This window comes from Diprion similis, chromosome 2 (genome assembly GCF_021155765.1).
Source record: "Diprion similis isolate iyDipSimi1 chromosome 2, iyDipSimi1.1, whole genome shotgun sequence".
NCBI lineage: Eukaryota > Metazoa > Arthropoda > Insecta > Hymenoptera > Diprionidae > Diprion > Diprion similis.
In genome coordinates, this window is record NC_060106.1 from 20595930 (window position 1) to 20610431 (window position 14502).

A 14502-nucleotide genomic window follows, 5' to 3' on the forward strand; every position below is an offset into this window, starting at 1 on the left:
CCCTTACAATTACAGTAATCTGTGTGAGTATTATAGTTCAGAGCAAACGAAATCGTCATTTATTTGCTTAATTCATTTCTTCAAAAAAGTATAAGCAAATTCAACGGACCGGAACGCTACGGAGGAACGGTAACTTACGATTAGATGCCAATTAGTTACAAAGAATATCCCCCCCCCCCTCTCCCCCTTCCCCTCTATTATCTCAATGAGGTAAAACAATAAGAAAGAAGAGGAAATTTAATGTTTTCTGAGGTGTTTTCGGGAACTCAGAGGCCTGAGACTTTCACTCTGTTCTTGGCGATTCGGACAGCTGTGTATCAGCAGCCTTAAACCATTATACGCGGTGACCTGGAGTTGAGGAATCTACGCGTAACATAATCAAGCACGCTCCGCTAATACTCGGTTCGAAAAGGAGTAAAATAAAAAATTTACACACCGTGGTTCCTTCCATCTATCGACTCCGAAGAATAAAGTTGGTCACAGCATGGTTCTCAAAGCGTTTATAAAGTAATATTTCAGGCTTACACATATACAGCTTCCGTGCTTTTATTCCGGCTTTCCATCCGACGTAACTTGAGAGGTATAAAATAAAGAAACCAACATGTCGGCACCTCACACCCTCCGTTCACACTGGCCTGAACTCCTATCAAAGAACACCGCATTAAGTACCGCGTAAAAGATCTTCCTTTAATTTACCACCGGTATAATTATCCAAACAAATATTTCGACACCTGTAATCCCCCCCCCCCCCACCTCCCACCCCCCACTTCCCTCCCTGGAACCCTCTTGCGGGGGCAGACCAGGTGCCGCTGTTCGACGAAACTACAATGAACTCCCCTGCCATGGCTAAAATACGACATACACACGGTTTACTATGAACTATGTATGATGCATTTGTGTACGGACGTGCTCGTCCATCGACGTGTGCGTCGACGTATACAATCGCGGGTGTCGGAGGCGAGCGTGGGTGGTCCTTGGACCGATTTGCCTTCTGCTAAATATCGCCTTTGCGCCATCGACGTGGGTGGTCCTCGCCTGTAGGACTCGGTCCTTGTCAGTCTCGGGCACAGCGACGCGTCGTCTTCGTCGGTGATCCCGGCGAACTACACCGTATAAAGAGTTACGTATATACCGAGTTCCGACCCGACACGCCGCGATGCGTGTGGTCCATTCCGCTCCGCTCTGTTCGACTCGGCTCTCGGCTCTCCGCTCGTCTTGCTGCGGTTGCTCCATGGGGCCAACTTTTCAAACGACAAGCTTTTATCTTGATCTCCCTGTTCCTTCGTTTGATCGATCGACCAATCGGTCGCAACCCGCAAGTGCTCTCGGAATTTGGATGTATAGGTGTCTTTGTATTATGACCGTGATGCACTGCTGCCATCGTCCCTTGGTCGGCTGGCCTCCCCCCGTGTCGTCTCAGCAAATTTTGAAACCATTGTTATACCTACCTATTTCTGGGAGCGTAGTTCTCTGCAAAAATACGACCTCAAATGAAGTCGTCCTTCGCTTCGGCGCCGATTCCCTTCTTTCTATTGACCTTGTGAGACTCTTTAAATTCGAGAGGATGGTGGTTATGAAACGTCGGCACAAATCATCCAACATCCGAAGATTATCGTTCTGTGCTGTTTCTGGGAATTTCACCTTTGCCAATTATAGATGCGAAAGTTTGAAAAATTCAATCATCTTCCATTTGGTTTTATAATATTAAATTACATTAAATAGTGCTAAAAAATGCGTCGAATCACTATTCTCATCATCTGATATCATTAAGATCAAAACGGTGAGTTTTTGTATCGACTTATTTAATATTTGTTACAAAACCATCAGGTTACTAATCTTAACGTATAATTTTAAATCAGCAATCATAAGATGAGAATAAAACTGACTTATGGCATGATCGAGGCATCTGCGAAGCACAGTCTCTTTAATCCGTAAACTCATAGTTCGGGATCGACAATGGCCATGGCATCATCAGGGAATCCATTTTGCATGAACCAACCTGGTGATTCTGGGAACCGAGACTCCAACGTACTGCACAAGCCCAGTATTCGTGAATAAGGAAAGTATAATTGGGGCAGGCGGTGACGGATTGGTTGGTCAAAGTCAAGTTGTAGGGTTTAAAGTCCTCCATCTTTGACATGGTGAGGGTGTAGTTTATGCCCTTAATCAGCACCTTAAACAGCAGTCTTCTTCATCACTGTTACCTGCGACATCGCGGTATACAAACGTATGGACATTCCTCTGGTTTTCGGATGCTGGTATCCCACCCAGATGCTCATTGTACATTTTCCTCTGTTGCGAAGGGCCCCAATTTCGTTCGGTGTGCAGTCTTCGAAGTAGCCGTTGCCTGCCAGCTGGATTTCTGAATAGTTGGAGGTCGATTTGCTCGAGTTTAGAGCTGCGGCCACCCCAGCCAATCCAGCAGCAGACAGGGGCCCAGTCTGAAAAGCGATGTACTCTGTTGCAGGAGACCAATTATTATCGTAAACATCGAGTTCGTTGACGGTAAAGTCGACGCTGTACGATTCGTGGACATGATATTTAAATCCAATTCCACACAGATTCTTTACCACTTCGATGTCCACAGACTCCAGGTGTTTCTTCGGACCAACACCAGAGAGTAGCAGAATGTGATGCAAGCCTACTGTACCTGCGGAGAGGATAACTTCCCGGCATACAGCAACCTTTTTCATTTCCCCATTCCGTAGAGAAGTTTTTAAAATCGAGGGGCAAATAGTTGTCAAGAGGTCATGCTAAGTTCTTGAAGAATTTCTCATCAGCCCGTATATGCAAACGTTCGTCTGTTGTAGAATATTTGATTTAAAAAAAAAAAAAAAATGTGCACATCAAATCATGAAAGTCTCTGCAGGACATTAGTACTATACTTAGTACTATAGATCAATAGTCCTGAGGTTGCGCTTATAAAATGAAACTCATCTTTTTAGATTTTCATACTTGCCTTTCGTTCTAACGCGTTGTTCTTAAAAAAAAACAGGGTAGTCACTAGATTACTTCGACTACCAATCACTAGCTGATACTACTCGACGCCGACGGCGGTCTTATTATTGATTACGATTTTGGCGATGGTGGAGTTAAGAGAAATGTGAAAGTTCTTGTGGCCTCCAAAGAGGTGTAGATAGACAATGCTGGTACTTTGTCTGACGCCGTTCGTAGTAGTTGTTTGAACGGTGTCGAAACCTGTAAGCTGATCTCCTTTGAGGTCATCGCTGGCGCCTAAACGTCTAAAGCCTGTAAAGACGTACGCGGTGCAGATCGCTTGCGTCATGGGAAATTCGTACGGAAATCTTTGAACTGAAAATGGCCCCCCTGTAGCATACCAAAATCTTCCGACTCTGTTAATTTCCCGATTGTCTTCGCACTTCAGACAAAACGGCCTCACGTCTTTCTATAACCACCTCTTGTTACCAAGAGCAGCCGATTCGTCGTAGTCTATGAGGATACTCTGCAAGTATATCATCGCGATGTGCACCATGTTTTCACCTAAAACTTTCACGGTGTGATACGAGTAGAAACAGTTTGAGGAGTAACAGACGTAGCTCTCGTTTGTCGTCGAGTATCTCCAGTCGAGACTCAATGCTTTAAGAAGTGGTGTCTAAAGTTTATTGGACTGTGAAACACTTACTCACGACAGCGTTGAAAAGACTTGGACTTTCCGCACCCCATGGCTGATGGAGACCAGATTCCAATACCAGGACTTTAGACTTTGGATTCTCGCCGAGTTTTGAAGCCAATACAACGCCTGCACTAGCTCCTGTGAATGGAGGAGGTATATTATACACCTTTATTCACTCATACGAGCTTTTTTAGTCGGTACAGTAGTTCCATCTATAGCTTGCTTCCTTCTTGCAAATGCGTCCAAAAGAGACACGAAATCGTGGTACCTCAATATTCGGGGATCGATCCCAGGAAACCTGCGTTGCCGGTCACTGGAGATGTGGAGTACGTCATGTCTGATGAAAATACAACAAGTATTGTCACTTTTTTTTTAACGTCTTGTTTGGAGAAGACAATCAAATTCATCGGTTTACAGTGAGTAGAATTTGATTCACTTACGGTTAGTGCATTAATCATACAATGGATTTAGTAGAATTTTTTTATCTTAGACAACTGTTATTGTAAATGAATTTAACCACTTTTTCAGGATCGTAGAATAAAAATGTTTTTAGCAACAACGGTTGTATAGTCTAGGTGTGATTTACATAGATATGTTGAATGACTTGCCAATCCTATAACGATTTTTTGTTTGCTTCCATATATTGTTCAAAATCTCTGACGGGGTAATAATATTTTCTAGGTTGCCAATTAACAAGTCCAATTTTGCATTTAATAATAAGTATATTTCATTTATAAATACGAAATTTATATAAATAAATAAGGTAACAAATTTTTATTCTCTACTATAATGTAACAGTTCGGGTTTTATATCTTAAATATGCCATGGATTTCAAACTAAACAATTTTACCAATATCAAATCATGATCTGAACATGATCGCGTTGCGTGACGTCAAACTCGCCTGCATAAGATACGTGATACCGGTAATCTGCGATATAGAGTGATACGCATTTGTATGCCCGAGTGACGACGTGTTCAATCACGAGCAACTATCTGCTACTATCTCATCTCCTCACTTCAATAGACTATCTCATCTCTTCACTTCAATAGCTCTTTGCTACTCCTCACTACCTTCCTTTCTGATTCAAGTGTAAGATTTCATCTTTTTCGACGATAAAGCAAAATTCAAGAATACCCATGTAACCTATAGCTGATCGTGGAGAGCAGAGCCAGAAAAATGGCGACAATTTCTATGCCATAGATCGAGTCTTATACTGAAAGAATTAATTCGATTCCGAGTATTTGACAGAATGAAAACTATTTCATTACTTTTCACTAGAAACATGCAGGAACACCCTCATATGAATCAAAAGGCGTGATCACTTATACATGAAGTGAAATAAAAGTAATAATAATAATAACAATAATAATAATAAGTTATTATCATCGCATGAAATTCGTGAAAATTTAACTGAACTCTCAAATCAGCAATAAAGTCTTGATTACGCGCTTATTATTACAGGTTTCTCAAGTATTGAATAATATTCGATTTTTTAATGTTTTTTTACTTTTTGCGTGTTTCGTTAACAACAGGTTTTGTCTGCGAAAATATTTACAACAGTAAGACTAATTTGGGTATGTATACTTAGATTTTTTTGTATTATAAAACAAATTTCACAGGTTTTAATATTGAGTACAATTTCATGTGAACACAGCCAAAGAAAACCATTGCGTGATTCGAAAGCTCGTATGCTGCATTCGCATTATATTATATACACTGTAACAAATTGAGTGTTGAAATTGGCCGATGTAAACTTGTGTAGAACTTTTTTGGAATGAATTCGGAAATTTTACATACAGATAGTGCGCAATTGAAACCAAATCGTATAAGTTTATAGTTTATGTTTTATGACACTCGTTTCTTAATCTCATGAACCAGCAGCAGATTTTTATGCAGAGTATGCTTTTGCAACCTCAGCGATATGTGATACCTTGTCATGACATGCATATAAATTTTACCCATATCTATCTACTCTATCAGGCGCGACCCTCTGCCAAACTGTCATCCCTCACCCTATTGTTACTCTTTACTGCTTCCGGCGCTGATTCGTATCCGAGTTTCAATTTCATTGATCGATAAGATGGTAGAAGGAAGTTCCAGCACCCAACAGCTGGTCCTCAAATGATAACAGAACATGTTAATGTTCAGCTTCAGTATCATTCTTGGACTGTTCTTCGAGATAGCGAAGCCGGTAGGCACCCGTAGGATCGTACTTTGTCTCGAGGAGTTTCCAGTCTTCTGGCTTTTCGTCGATCAGATGTTGCGAGAATTTGTCCGCTGCTTTCTTTTGCGCCACGCTGCATCCCGCACAATCCGTTGCCAAAGCGTCAGGAAGATTTTCTGAAACATGGCTACAGGCTAGAGAGGCTGGATTAAGATGCTTTTCAGGGTTACGTTGAATGGACAGATAAAGATGCATGGCCTTGTCATCAACTTTTGCCAGTATTCGTAAGGATCTATAGCGAAAAGTAGTACGTCACTGGTAACATCAATTTTGAAAACTCACTTTTGAGCTCAGAACCGTCTGGCGTGCAGGGCGTGAGGTCAAGGAGACAACCGACGTAGTTTTTAGTCAGACGTTCGTTGCGAATGACTGCATCCACGTCCACGTTGTCGTATTTTGTTGTGTACTTATCGCTTTCAGCAGCCAGCGCACCGCCGCCGATACAGAGCAAAGTCAAAATTGTTAACATTTTTCTCTTACAGGTATGCGAATCGGCAGTGATGAGATGGACTCACTGCCAGCAAACCTGATTCTTCCTGGTCTTATAGCCCTACAACTAATTTGATGCCGGGTCTATTACAATGTAGAGATTTCAGACAATTACTCGCACGATATAGCAATTTCTTGTTCAATCTTCGGTAACGACCCAGGACCAATTCAAGGCAATCAAAACCAAAGCAAAAGTCGTTGCGTGATTTGAAAGTCAGCGTGATGACGTGCGTTTTACATTTATTTTTATAGGTAATTTACTTATCTTTAAATTAGCTGAACTAGAGAAAATATTGCATTTTATCACTACACGAAAATAGATGAAAATTTATAAATAGTTCCCTAAGATAGCTGAAAAGATTTTCTTTTCGACTATCTTTGTTGGCATATTTCGGTCTGGAGATAACCGTTACATATGCCTAATTCCTTCTCCCAGTACACGACGATTTCAATTTTCAGGTTCTTCTGTTCATTAATACTTGACTCCAACTGCAAATTTCGTGATCAACATTTCCGATAATATTTCAAGTTTCAACTACTGATCCTTGAAACCCACTTAGCGAAACGCTGTTGATTTTTCAATCTGGGTACATTACTGATATTAAATCATAACTGGAATTGTGGCTATGAATTTTTTACATTCCTCTGTAAGTGACAAGCAGATATTTTTTACAATTACTGCGGGTGAAAAATTCGGCCAAGACTCCGTCTTCAAGAAAGAGGTCCCATGTATTACCTTATACTCTTCATCGAGTCTGCACAGTGTTAACTGAATCCAAATCTGATCAAATGTTGAAAATGGCATCGCTTTTAATCGTATTCGATAAGTATTGTGTCACACGTTGAAAGAAAAAGCGCTGTTCGCAGTAAAACACTTTTTTATTTTCTTTTTTATCGAATAACATAGGTAGATTACGTACAGTTCAAAAAACAAATGGTCTAATTCATCTAAAAGTATTTCATCTATTTACATTTGCACATATTCTTTACGTAATATCTCGTCAGAAAATTGCTCTCATTTCCACATTGAAGGCCAACCCGCATCTTTCTTGATGAATTCTGCTGCTCGCTCCCCAATCATCATTGTTGGTGCCGCAGTATTTCCAGAAGTTATCTGTGGGTAAAAGGATTGAGAGCAATGGAGGGTGGCAGAGTGTTGAAACTTAATCTTTAGTTACCGTTAAACACAAACTTAAATTTTTTTTATGCTTTTTTATACTTCACTTCACAGTTAACTGTATACTATTTTACTCAAATAACTTGACATTCTTGCCATTTGACCGCGCAAAAGACAGATAAGGCAAATTAATTATGCAACGGAACTCATGGCAATAGATGAACTCAATGTATTGCCACAAAACTTACCTGAGGCATAATAGAAGTATCTGCAACGCGCAATCCCTTGATCCCTCTTACTCGAAGCTCGTGATCGACAACTGACATGGCGTCATGCTCAGGTCCCATTTTACAGGATCCACTTCCGTGAGCTTGGGGATATGTGTCCTCCTGTACCGCACACTTCCAGTAGTCAGTACTAGGGTAAGTGTAACTGCTACAGGCTGCCCGAATTGTTTCTGACAACGTAATATTCTGGGCTTTCAAGGTATTCGTATCGGCTAATTTCATGGCATTGTTTATGGCTTCTACGAGACCATCAACATCGCTGGTTTCGCTGAGAAAGTTACCCCAGATCACGGGGTATTCCAGAGGATCATTCGAAGCCAAACTAATTCGTCCTAAGCCAACATATTTGAGGATCAGCGTCGTTTCTCCTCTACTATTTAACAATAAAAACTATTTCACAAAATTCATATCCCGACTCGGTTTACAGTTTATAACACCTACCTTTACTCTTCGGGTGTTGGTACGCCACTACCAGGGAAATCTGGCGAGATCCTGTACTCCGAAGAGCGCCGATTTCACCTGGTGCACAGTCAGCGTCATAACCCAAACAGAAGATTTGAATGTCAGGGAAATCAGAGGTTGTAGTAGTAGAAGCAAGCTCAGCGACCACCTGACCTAATCCAGTACTAGACAATGGGCCAGTTTGAAAGTCGAGGTATTCAGTTGCAGCTAACCAATCGTTGTCATATACATCAGGTGTATTGATAGTAAAGTTGAGCATAAAGTACATGTGGTCGTGATAATTACTGCCAACTCCAGGTAAGTCCTGCACGACCTTGATATCCATCTGCCTCAAATGTTCCTCGGGACCAATGCCAGATAAAAGTAAAATTTGTGGTGATCTGACGGTCCCTGCGCAAACAATCACTTCTTGCGATGCGAAGATCGTTTTGAACTTGCCGTTCTGTAAAAATTTTTTAAGTATTTGGCTATTGATAATTAGGACAACACGTCGACTACGGACCTTGAGCTGCTATCTTAAGGTGCTACTCGTAAGATCAAAGTGATATCATTATTACCCTAAAGTACTCAACACCAACTGCCTTTCCATTCTCGATTACTACCCTAGTGACGGTGGAATTAAGGGAAATGTGTAGATTCTCGCGGTTCCTAATCGGCCGCAGATATGATGCGGCACTGCTGCGTCTAACTCCATTTTTTGTTGTGGATTGTATTAGTGTAAATCCAGTGATATCATCTCCGTTGAGATCTTGGCTGATTCCGAATCCTGCTTCTACCGCTGCTTCGAGTATCGAATCCGCAAAGGGAGGTCGATAAGGATATCGCTCAACGGAAAGCGGACCTCCAGTGGCGTGCCAGAATCTTCCGACTCTATCAATTTCACCGTTATCCTCCGCCTTCAGGAAAAAAGGTTTGACTTCATCCCAAGTCCAGCCCTTATTACCCATAGCGGCCCAATTGTTGTAGTCCGTTGGATTGCCCCTTAAATATATCATCCCGTTGTGCACTGTACTTCCACCGAGAACTTTTGCCGCGGTGTACGAACAGGAACCGTTCCTTGATAGACAAGCGTGACTTTCGTTCGTTGTCTGGTATTTAAAGTCCAAACTAGATTCTTAAATAGACAGAGATTTGATTAGTCTTCGCATTATAGTTGTAAAATAGATTTTCTGTTATACCCACGATATACAACGCCGTAGAAACTAGGAATCGCAGCAGCTGCAGGCTCGTCGTCACCAGCTTCAAGAAGCAATACTTTCCAGTGAGGAATCTCGCTCAATCTTGCAGCAACTACAGAACCTGCCGCACCACCTGAAGTAAAGACAGCAGGGCTTGAATATTCTATAAATCTTGCAGGTGCCAATTTCTCCGTCACGTTTAAAGGTGTATTGCACCTTTGCACGTAAATTTGCATTTTTTTACGGCACTTACACTTCCAGAACTTATCACAACTTACCGCCAACTACGATGTAGTCATACACTGGATCCGGTGAGTCAATGGACTTTACGCGTTCGCATATTCCCGATATTTTTTTATTCTTTTGTATGAGCGACCCCAGAAGGGACATGAAAACGGCAAATGTAGAGGCATTGCACATGTCTGTCATACTAGGGCTTGGTAGGGTTTCATTGCACGTGAATGGCGAAGGGAAGTGCTGATTCATCGCTAACGATAAACGGTCAGTCGAAAATTGATATTAATCACAAATGTAAGCTGTTATTGCCACCGATTAGATTTTTTTTCCATACGATTCTTGTACACCTCAGACTTGTTTGTTTATTAATAATTAAGCGGAATCATCAATCCCTAGGCTAGGCTATCTCATAAATGTATGCAACAGTATTTCAAATTGTAAGAACAGAGACGTTATTTCCATTGGACGACACCTTACTGATTCACCATCCTATGATACCTACTCCAGGTTTTATCGAGTCTGGCTTGCATTGCGGTTCGGTATATTTAGTGATTTGCTATTGCCAAGTACCTGTTTATTCAGGTTGTTATTACCTGTCGTTGAAAAAAACACTTTTCATTACGAGTAAACAAGTCGATTTACATTAGTCAAATATTGCTCAACCCGTATCATTCGTGGTTGACGTATACAAAACATTTAGACAAACGACCAGTTTCCTTGTAAATAAGCAAGCGGCTAGAGATATCGCATTTAGTTGACTAGCAATGCTGCAATTTTAACTTCGGAACACCTGCATGGACATAGCAATGATCATTGAAAGCAGTGCCGTCAAGTACTAGTAACAAACAATCGATGTTCAATCTTTACCGTAATATTATTCATCACTGTCACAATCCTACGATTGCTATTTATTATTCCGCAGTAACTCACATCAAATATCGGGTAAAGGAGTCGTGATCAAGACCGCTGAGTAATCCAAGAACTCAAATCTCGGCCTGCGTATCGTAGTCGTCGGTATCGGTATCCGGGAAATCAGCACAAGCGTAACAGATCTTTCCCACATCTCGCCAGCATTCGGCACAGTGAAGAAAAGGGCATCCTGGGGTCGTGCATCGGCGAAACGCAGGTCCTTTCCTTGGTTCAGCCTCACCACAGATGAGGCACTTCGGCCTGGCGCAAGCAAAGTAGCCCAACCATCCACAGAACCGTGGCGATCGAAGGCGAAGAGCCACCCAAGGGTCAGTGTCACGTTCGAGGAGTCGCGATCTGACAAGGGATCGCACGTGTCCTCGCATGAATCTGAAGAACCCCAGACGCCGGCGTAAAGTTTCGTTGTAGAGGTACAAAATGCGTCTTTTCTCCCGAGTGCGATAGAAGAAAGCGCATATCGCGTGTCGCAATCGCTGGGTGTAGCCTGCCAGGAAGAGCATCAACCAGATGGCGAAATATGTTCCATAGATCTTGGCCAGGATGTAACCAGGCAGCTCGCGAGGGTTTGGTAGGCAGGTTTGATTCGAGGTCACTGTCTTGATCCGGCGTTTACCATTAAATCCTCCTATCACATTTCGGAGTAGGGTTGCAATGATTCCCGTCCCTCGGACTTCGAGGCTCATGTCGTGACGGCCACTCTGAGTATGAATACAGAGATAAAATGGCTTTTACTTATCAGCAGTCACGCATGACATTGAAACATCACCCTTAACCAGCGATAAGTTGCTGATTGGAAAAGACGTGATTTTGAAATCTTAACCTGGGTGTACTCAATGAGTGCGTGACGCCTCACGACGTCCAGAGTTTCGTAGAAGAGGCGATCGAGGAGGATGAATGTGGTCGCGGTTAACATTTCAAGAATAAGCTTTACGGTCTGTACCATGAGATTTTTGCGCTCAATTCTGCTCGGTCTGGACCTGTAAGGGTCAATGAGTTTGGTGCGTTCGATCTTCCGTAGGGGCAGGAGTGTCGGGCAGTCGCGTATCTTTCGCCGCGCATCAATGCGCCGGAAATAGGCGGTCACGTAGATGTTGTCGTACTCGATATCATCAAGGTACTTTTCGTGGTAATTGAGAGCGCTCAGGATTATTTTGATGAAGACGAACGCGAGGCAACGTCGAATTATAGTCATAACCATTTCAAAGACTCTGCGTCTTGCATCGAATTCATGCATCACTGCCTTTGCGGTGTCACCTGCGCCCCGAACATCCAGGAATGGCCGATTCTTACGTATCTTGTACTGCAGCCGCGCGTCCTTGAAGCTTGAGCTCAACTTCTCTCGGGTTCCTTAACGAAAACAAAATTAAAGAGGTCATATGCAGGTATTGAAGATTATGATGATCCGGTACCTTTGAGCGCAACGTAACCTTCGCCAATCCCCACGTCGACATTTCCGTCAGGGTTACAGGTGGTGGATCCACCCATCGCCTCTGCCAGGTTACAGACGAAGGTGAGCTTCATCGGCCAGCACAGAAGCCACGCCGCGAGCCACGTCACCTTTTCGTAGCACTTGTCGTAGACACCGCTGAACATGTTCCTGCGAGGATAAGAATCTTAGAATGAGTAAGGAACAGGAATGGCGGATGACGTTTCTCGGTACCTGCACCGTTCCGAACCTCGGGTGAACTGCTCTTCGCAACGTTGTTCCATTTTCTCACGATAACGAGCCTCGTAGACGTCCGCCTCGCTCTTCGACTCCTCGCGTTTCATTTTCTGCTTCCGTTTCGTCTTCTCCGCAATTTCCTCGCTCCGCTTTGTGTCCCCTAGATGCTCGTCAAAGTAGTCATTCTCCTCTTGGAGACGATGCATCTCTTCCTCGCCTTCTATTTCCTCGACAATTGGGCTCGACAAGTCTCGCACCGAAGCCAAAGTATCCCTGATCTCGTTGGTGTCTGCCTTCATACTGAAAATTGCCTACAAGGATTGCCCGGTTTATGAGTCCCAATTATTCTCACAAGTTTTAGTACCAACCGGCGAGTGCACACCTGCTGAAAAGGCTTGAACATCAGATCCAGTCGTGTCTTTGTCAGGTTGTAGGTGAGTTGCGTCGTGCACGCGAAGGTCCTGACCACTTCTTTGCCGTTGTAGGTTAGGTTGAAAATCGGACCCGCAATCACGTACGCCAGGACCATTGCCTTGAGGACACTGCGTCCTGCTCGGCCACAAAAGATTGGAATCGTCAGCAGGGAAATGCAACGTACCTGGAAAATCATGATGCGGTCAGATTCAAACCTGTGATAATTCACCTCTTGCCCTAGAATCCTTGATCGTGCAGATCATTTTTATAACCTGGATGGACGACGCACATCCAAAGGCGAGCATGACAATCACAACGGCTCCAAGAGCCAAAGTGGTGTATGGAGAAAATTCTAGATCCACGATTACAAGCTCGTAGAATAAAACACCAAGCGTGACGCCAAGGAGGAACCCAATTAGTGTTCGCGATCTCTTATGCTGTCCTGGTGGATCATAGCACACACCGTAAAGTGTTGGGCAGATGTTCAAATATACCTTGGAAAGAGTATCCAAGGTGCGTTCCATCATTCGGCCTATTATCGATATCTTTTCTAGCCCAGACATGATCGTTTTAGTTGATGTGCAGGGAATTGTGTTTGTTTGTACAGTTTGGTACTGACGCGAGGAGTCATGCGGTTTGTACTCACACGTCTGCTACTACTATACCTAGAAACGAGCTGTGGAACAATTGATGTTGCAATGTGTGGAATGTTGCCACGTCATGACACATGATTAGTCGATCAATCAGGCGAGCGTTGATCTTCGAATCATGATATCGGCAGTAAGGGGCAGTTCTCTACCAAATATAATTGGTCAACACGTGAGTAGAACTGTAAAAGTTACGGTTGAACAAGAAAGACTTGAATGACTCGTTTTATTTTAATTTGGAAAACACTTCGTCGAGCAGTGTTTCGCAGAATCTTTCATTATTTCATTGACTCTAATACATCGCTACTTCGTTTGATAAAACAATTAATGTGACTCACAACCCAGTGGGTGAAATATCAAACCAAATTGCGTTTCAACTTGCAAAAACCAAGCGAATAGTCTCAGTCCTCTTATAACCTTGACTTTCCACACCAGGATATTGGAATCATTATTTGACATTCTTATTTTAATCAGAAAAAATTAGATTCCCCCCACGAGCGGATATAGTTACAGCATCCACACGATGCACGCACGGCATCTGTTGTTGCCCTGGGTCATAAGCTTGCGTCTGATTATCTGGAACCTGACATAACAATAATAACCATAGCTCTGTGAGTTACACAAGTGCCTTCAAATAACCATAATGTATAGATTCCAAACATTGTCGTAATTCAATCCGCAAGGATGATTTTATTTGTGACAAGTCAAAAATTACAAAGTGTACTTTTCATTGTCTGAACAGTAGGAGTATATTTTTTTCATGAAAAGAAGATGCAGAAAAGATGTTGAAAGATTGTACTCAACGCCTTCTTGCTTCGTGAAGTTATTTTTTCCAGGGTATCAAGTTCTGAGCGTCTCAGTCTACTTTGTGGCGTACCCCTATATTCATACTGACATGTGAACCATCTTTTCCTTTTCCTCCTTCCCTCATGCCAAAGTGATTTTCTTACGATCTTCTAGGAAGAGTGATTGGATATTTATTTTGCAAGCAATACTATTCAATTACTGCAACAGTTTGTCTTGGAACTTGGAATTTCTAAAAAATCTACTCTGATTATGAAATTAAATAGATGAATCATATTTTCAGTGGACTGTCCGTTGCTAGTTCGGATCTTCGGCAATCTTTAACAGCGAAGCACGCCTTGTTATATGCAATCTGCAATCTGAGCAGTATATCTAGTAGCATAATTCACGGCGCAGTAACCGCGTAGCAGTATC

At 42.6% G+C, this 14502-nt stretch overlaps 3 protein-coding genes and 1 pseudogene across 4 annotated transcripts; all 4 read right to left on the reverse strand.

Moving 5' to 3' along the window:
• Window positions 1–1886: 1886 nt before the first annotated feature.
• On the reverse strand, window positions 1887–3969 carry LOC124413868 (annotated as a pseudogene).
• An 806-nt stretch (window positions 3970–4775) lies between these two features.
• On the reverse strand, window positions 4776–6397 carry LOC124413874 (ejaculatory bulb-specific protein 3-like). 2 transcript variants are annotated; one of them, XM_046894662.1, is made up of 2 exons: window positions 6143–6397; window positions 4776–5994 (listed from the first exon to the last, which is right to left on the reverse strand). In XM_046894662.1, the coding sequence occupies exons 1-2, from the start codon at window positions 6327–6329 to the stop codon at window positions 5774–5776; spliced, it is 408 nt and encodes a 135-aa protein (XP_046750618.1). In that variant the 5' UTR covers window positions 6330–6397; the 3' UTR covers window positions 4776–5773. The 2 variants fall into 2 exon arrangements, with proteins under 2 accessions (XP_046750618.1, XP_046750622.1); XM_046894666.1 differs by having other exon boundaries at window positions 4776–5976; window positions 6143–6395.
• A 937-nt stretch (window positions 6398–7334) lies between these two features.
• On the reverse strand, window positions 7335–9937 carry LOC124413862 (glucose dehydrogenase [FAD, quinone]-like). The gene is made up of 6 exons (XM_046894652.1): window positions 9672–9937; window positions 9398–9526; window positions 8779–9329; window positions 8195–8663; window positions 7715–8085; window positions 7335–7463 (listed from the first exon to the last, which is right to left on the reverse strand). Exons 1-6 carry the CDS (start codon window positions 9877–9879, stop codon window positions 7365–7367), a joined length of 1827 nt encoding a protein of 608 aa, XP_046750608.1. The 5' UTR covers window positions 9880–9937; the 3' UTR covers window positions 7335–7364.
• A 648-nt stretch (window positions 9938–10585) lies between these two features.
• LOC124413854 (protein sneaky) lies at window positions 10586–13184 on the reverse strand. The gene is made up of 6 exons (XM_046894644.1): window positions 12910–13184; window positions 12606–12821; window positions 12221–12534; window positions 11970–12157; window positions 11381–11907; window positions 10586–11258 (listed from the first exon to the last, which is right to left on the reverse strand). Exons 1-6 carry the CDS (start codon window positions 13162–13164, stop codon window positions 10614–10616), a joined length of 2145 nt encoding a protein of 714 aa, XP_046750600.1. The 5' UTR covers window positions 13165–13184; the 3' UTR covers window positions 10586–10613.
• Between the last annotated feature and the right edge of the window lie 1318 nt (window positions 13185–14502).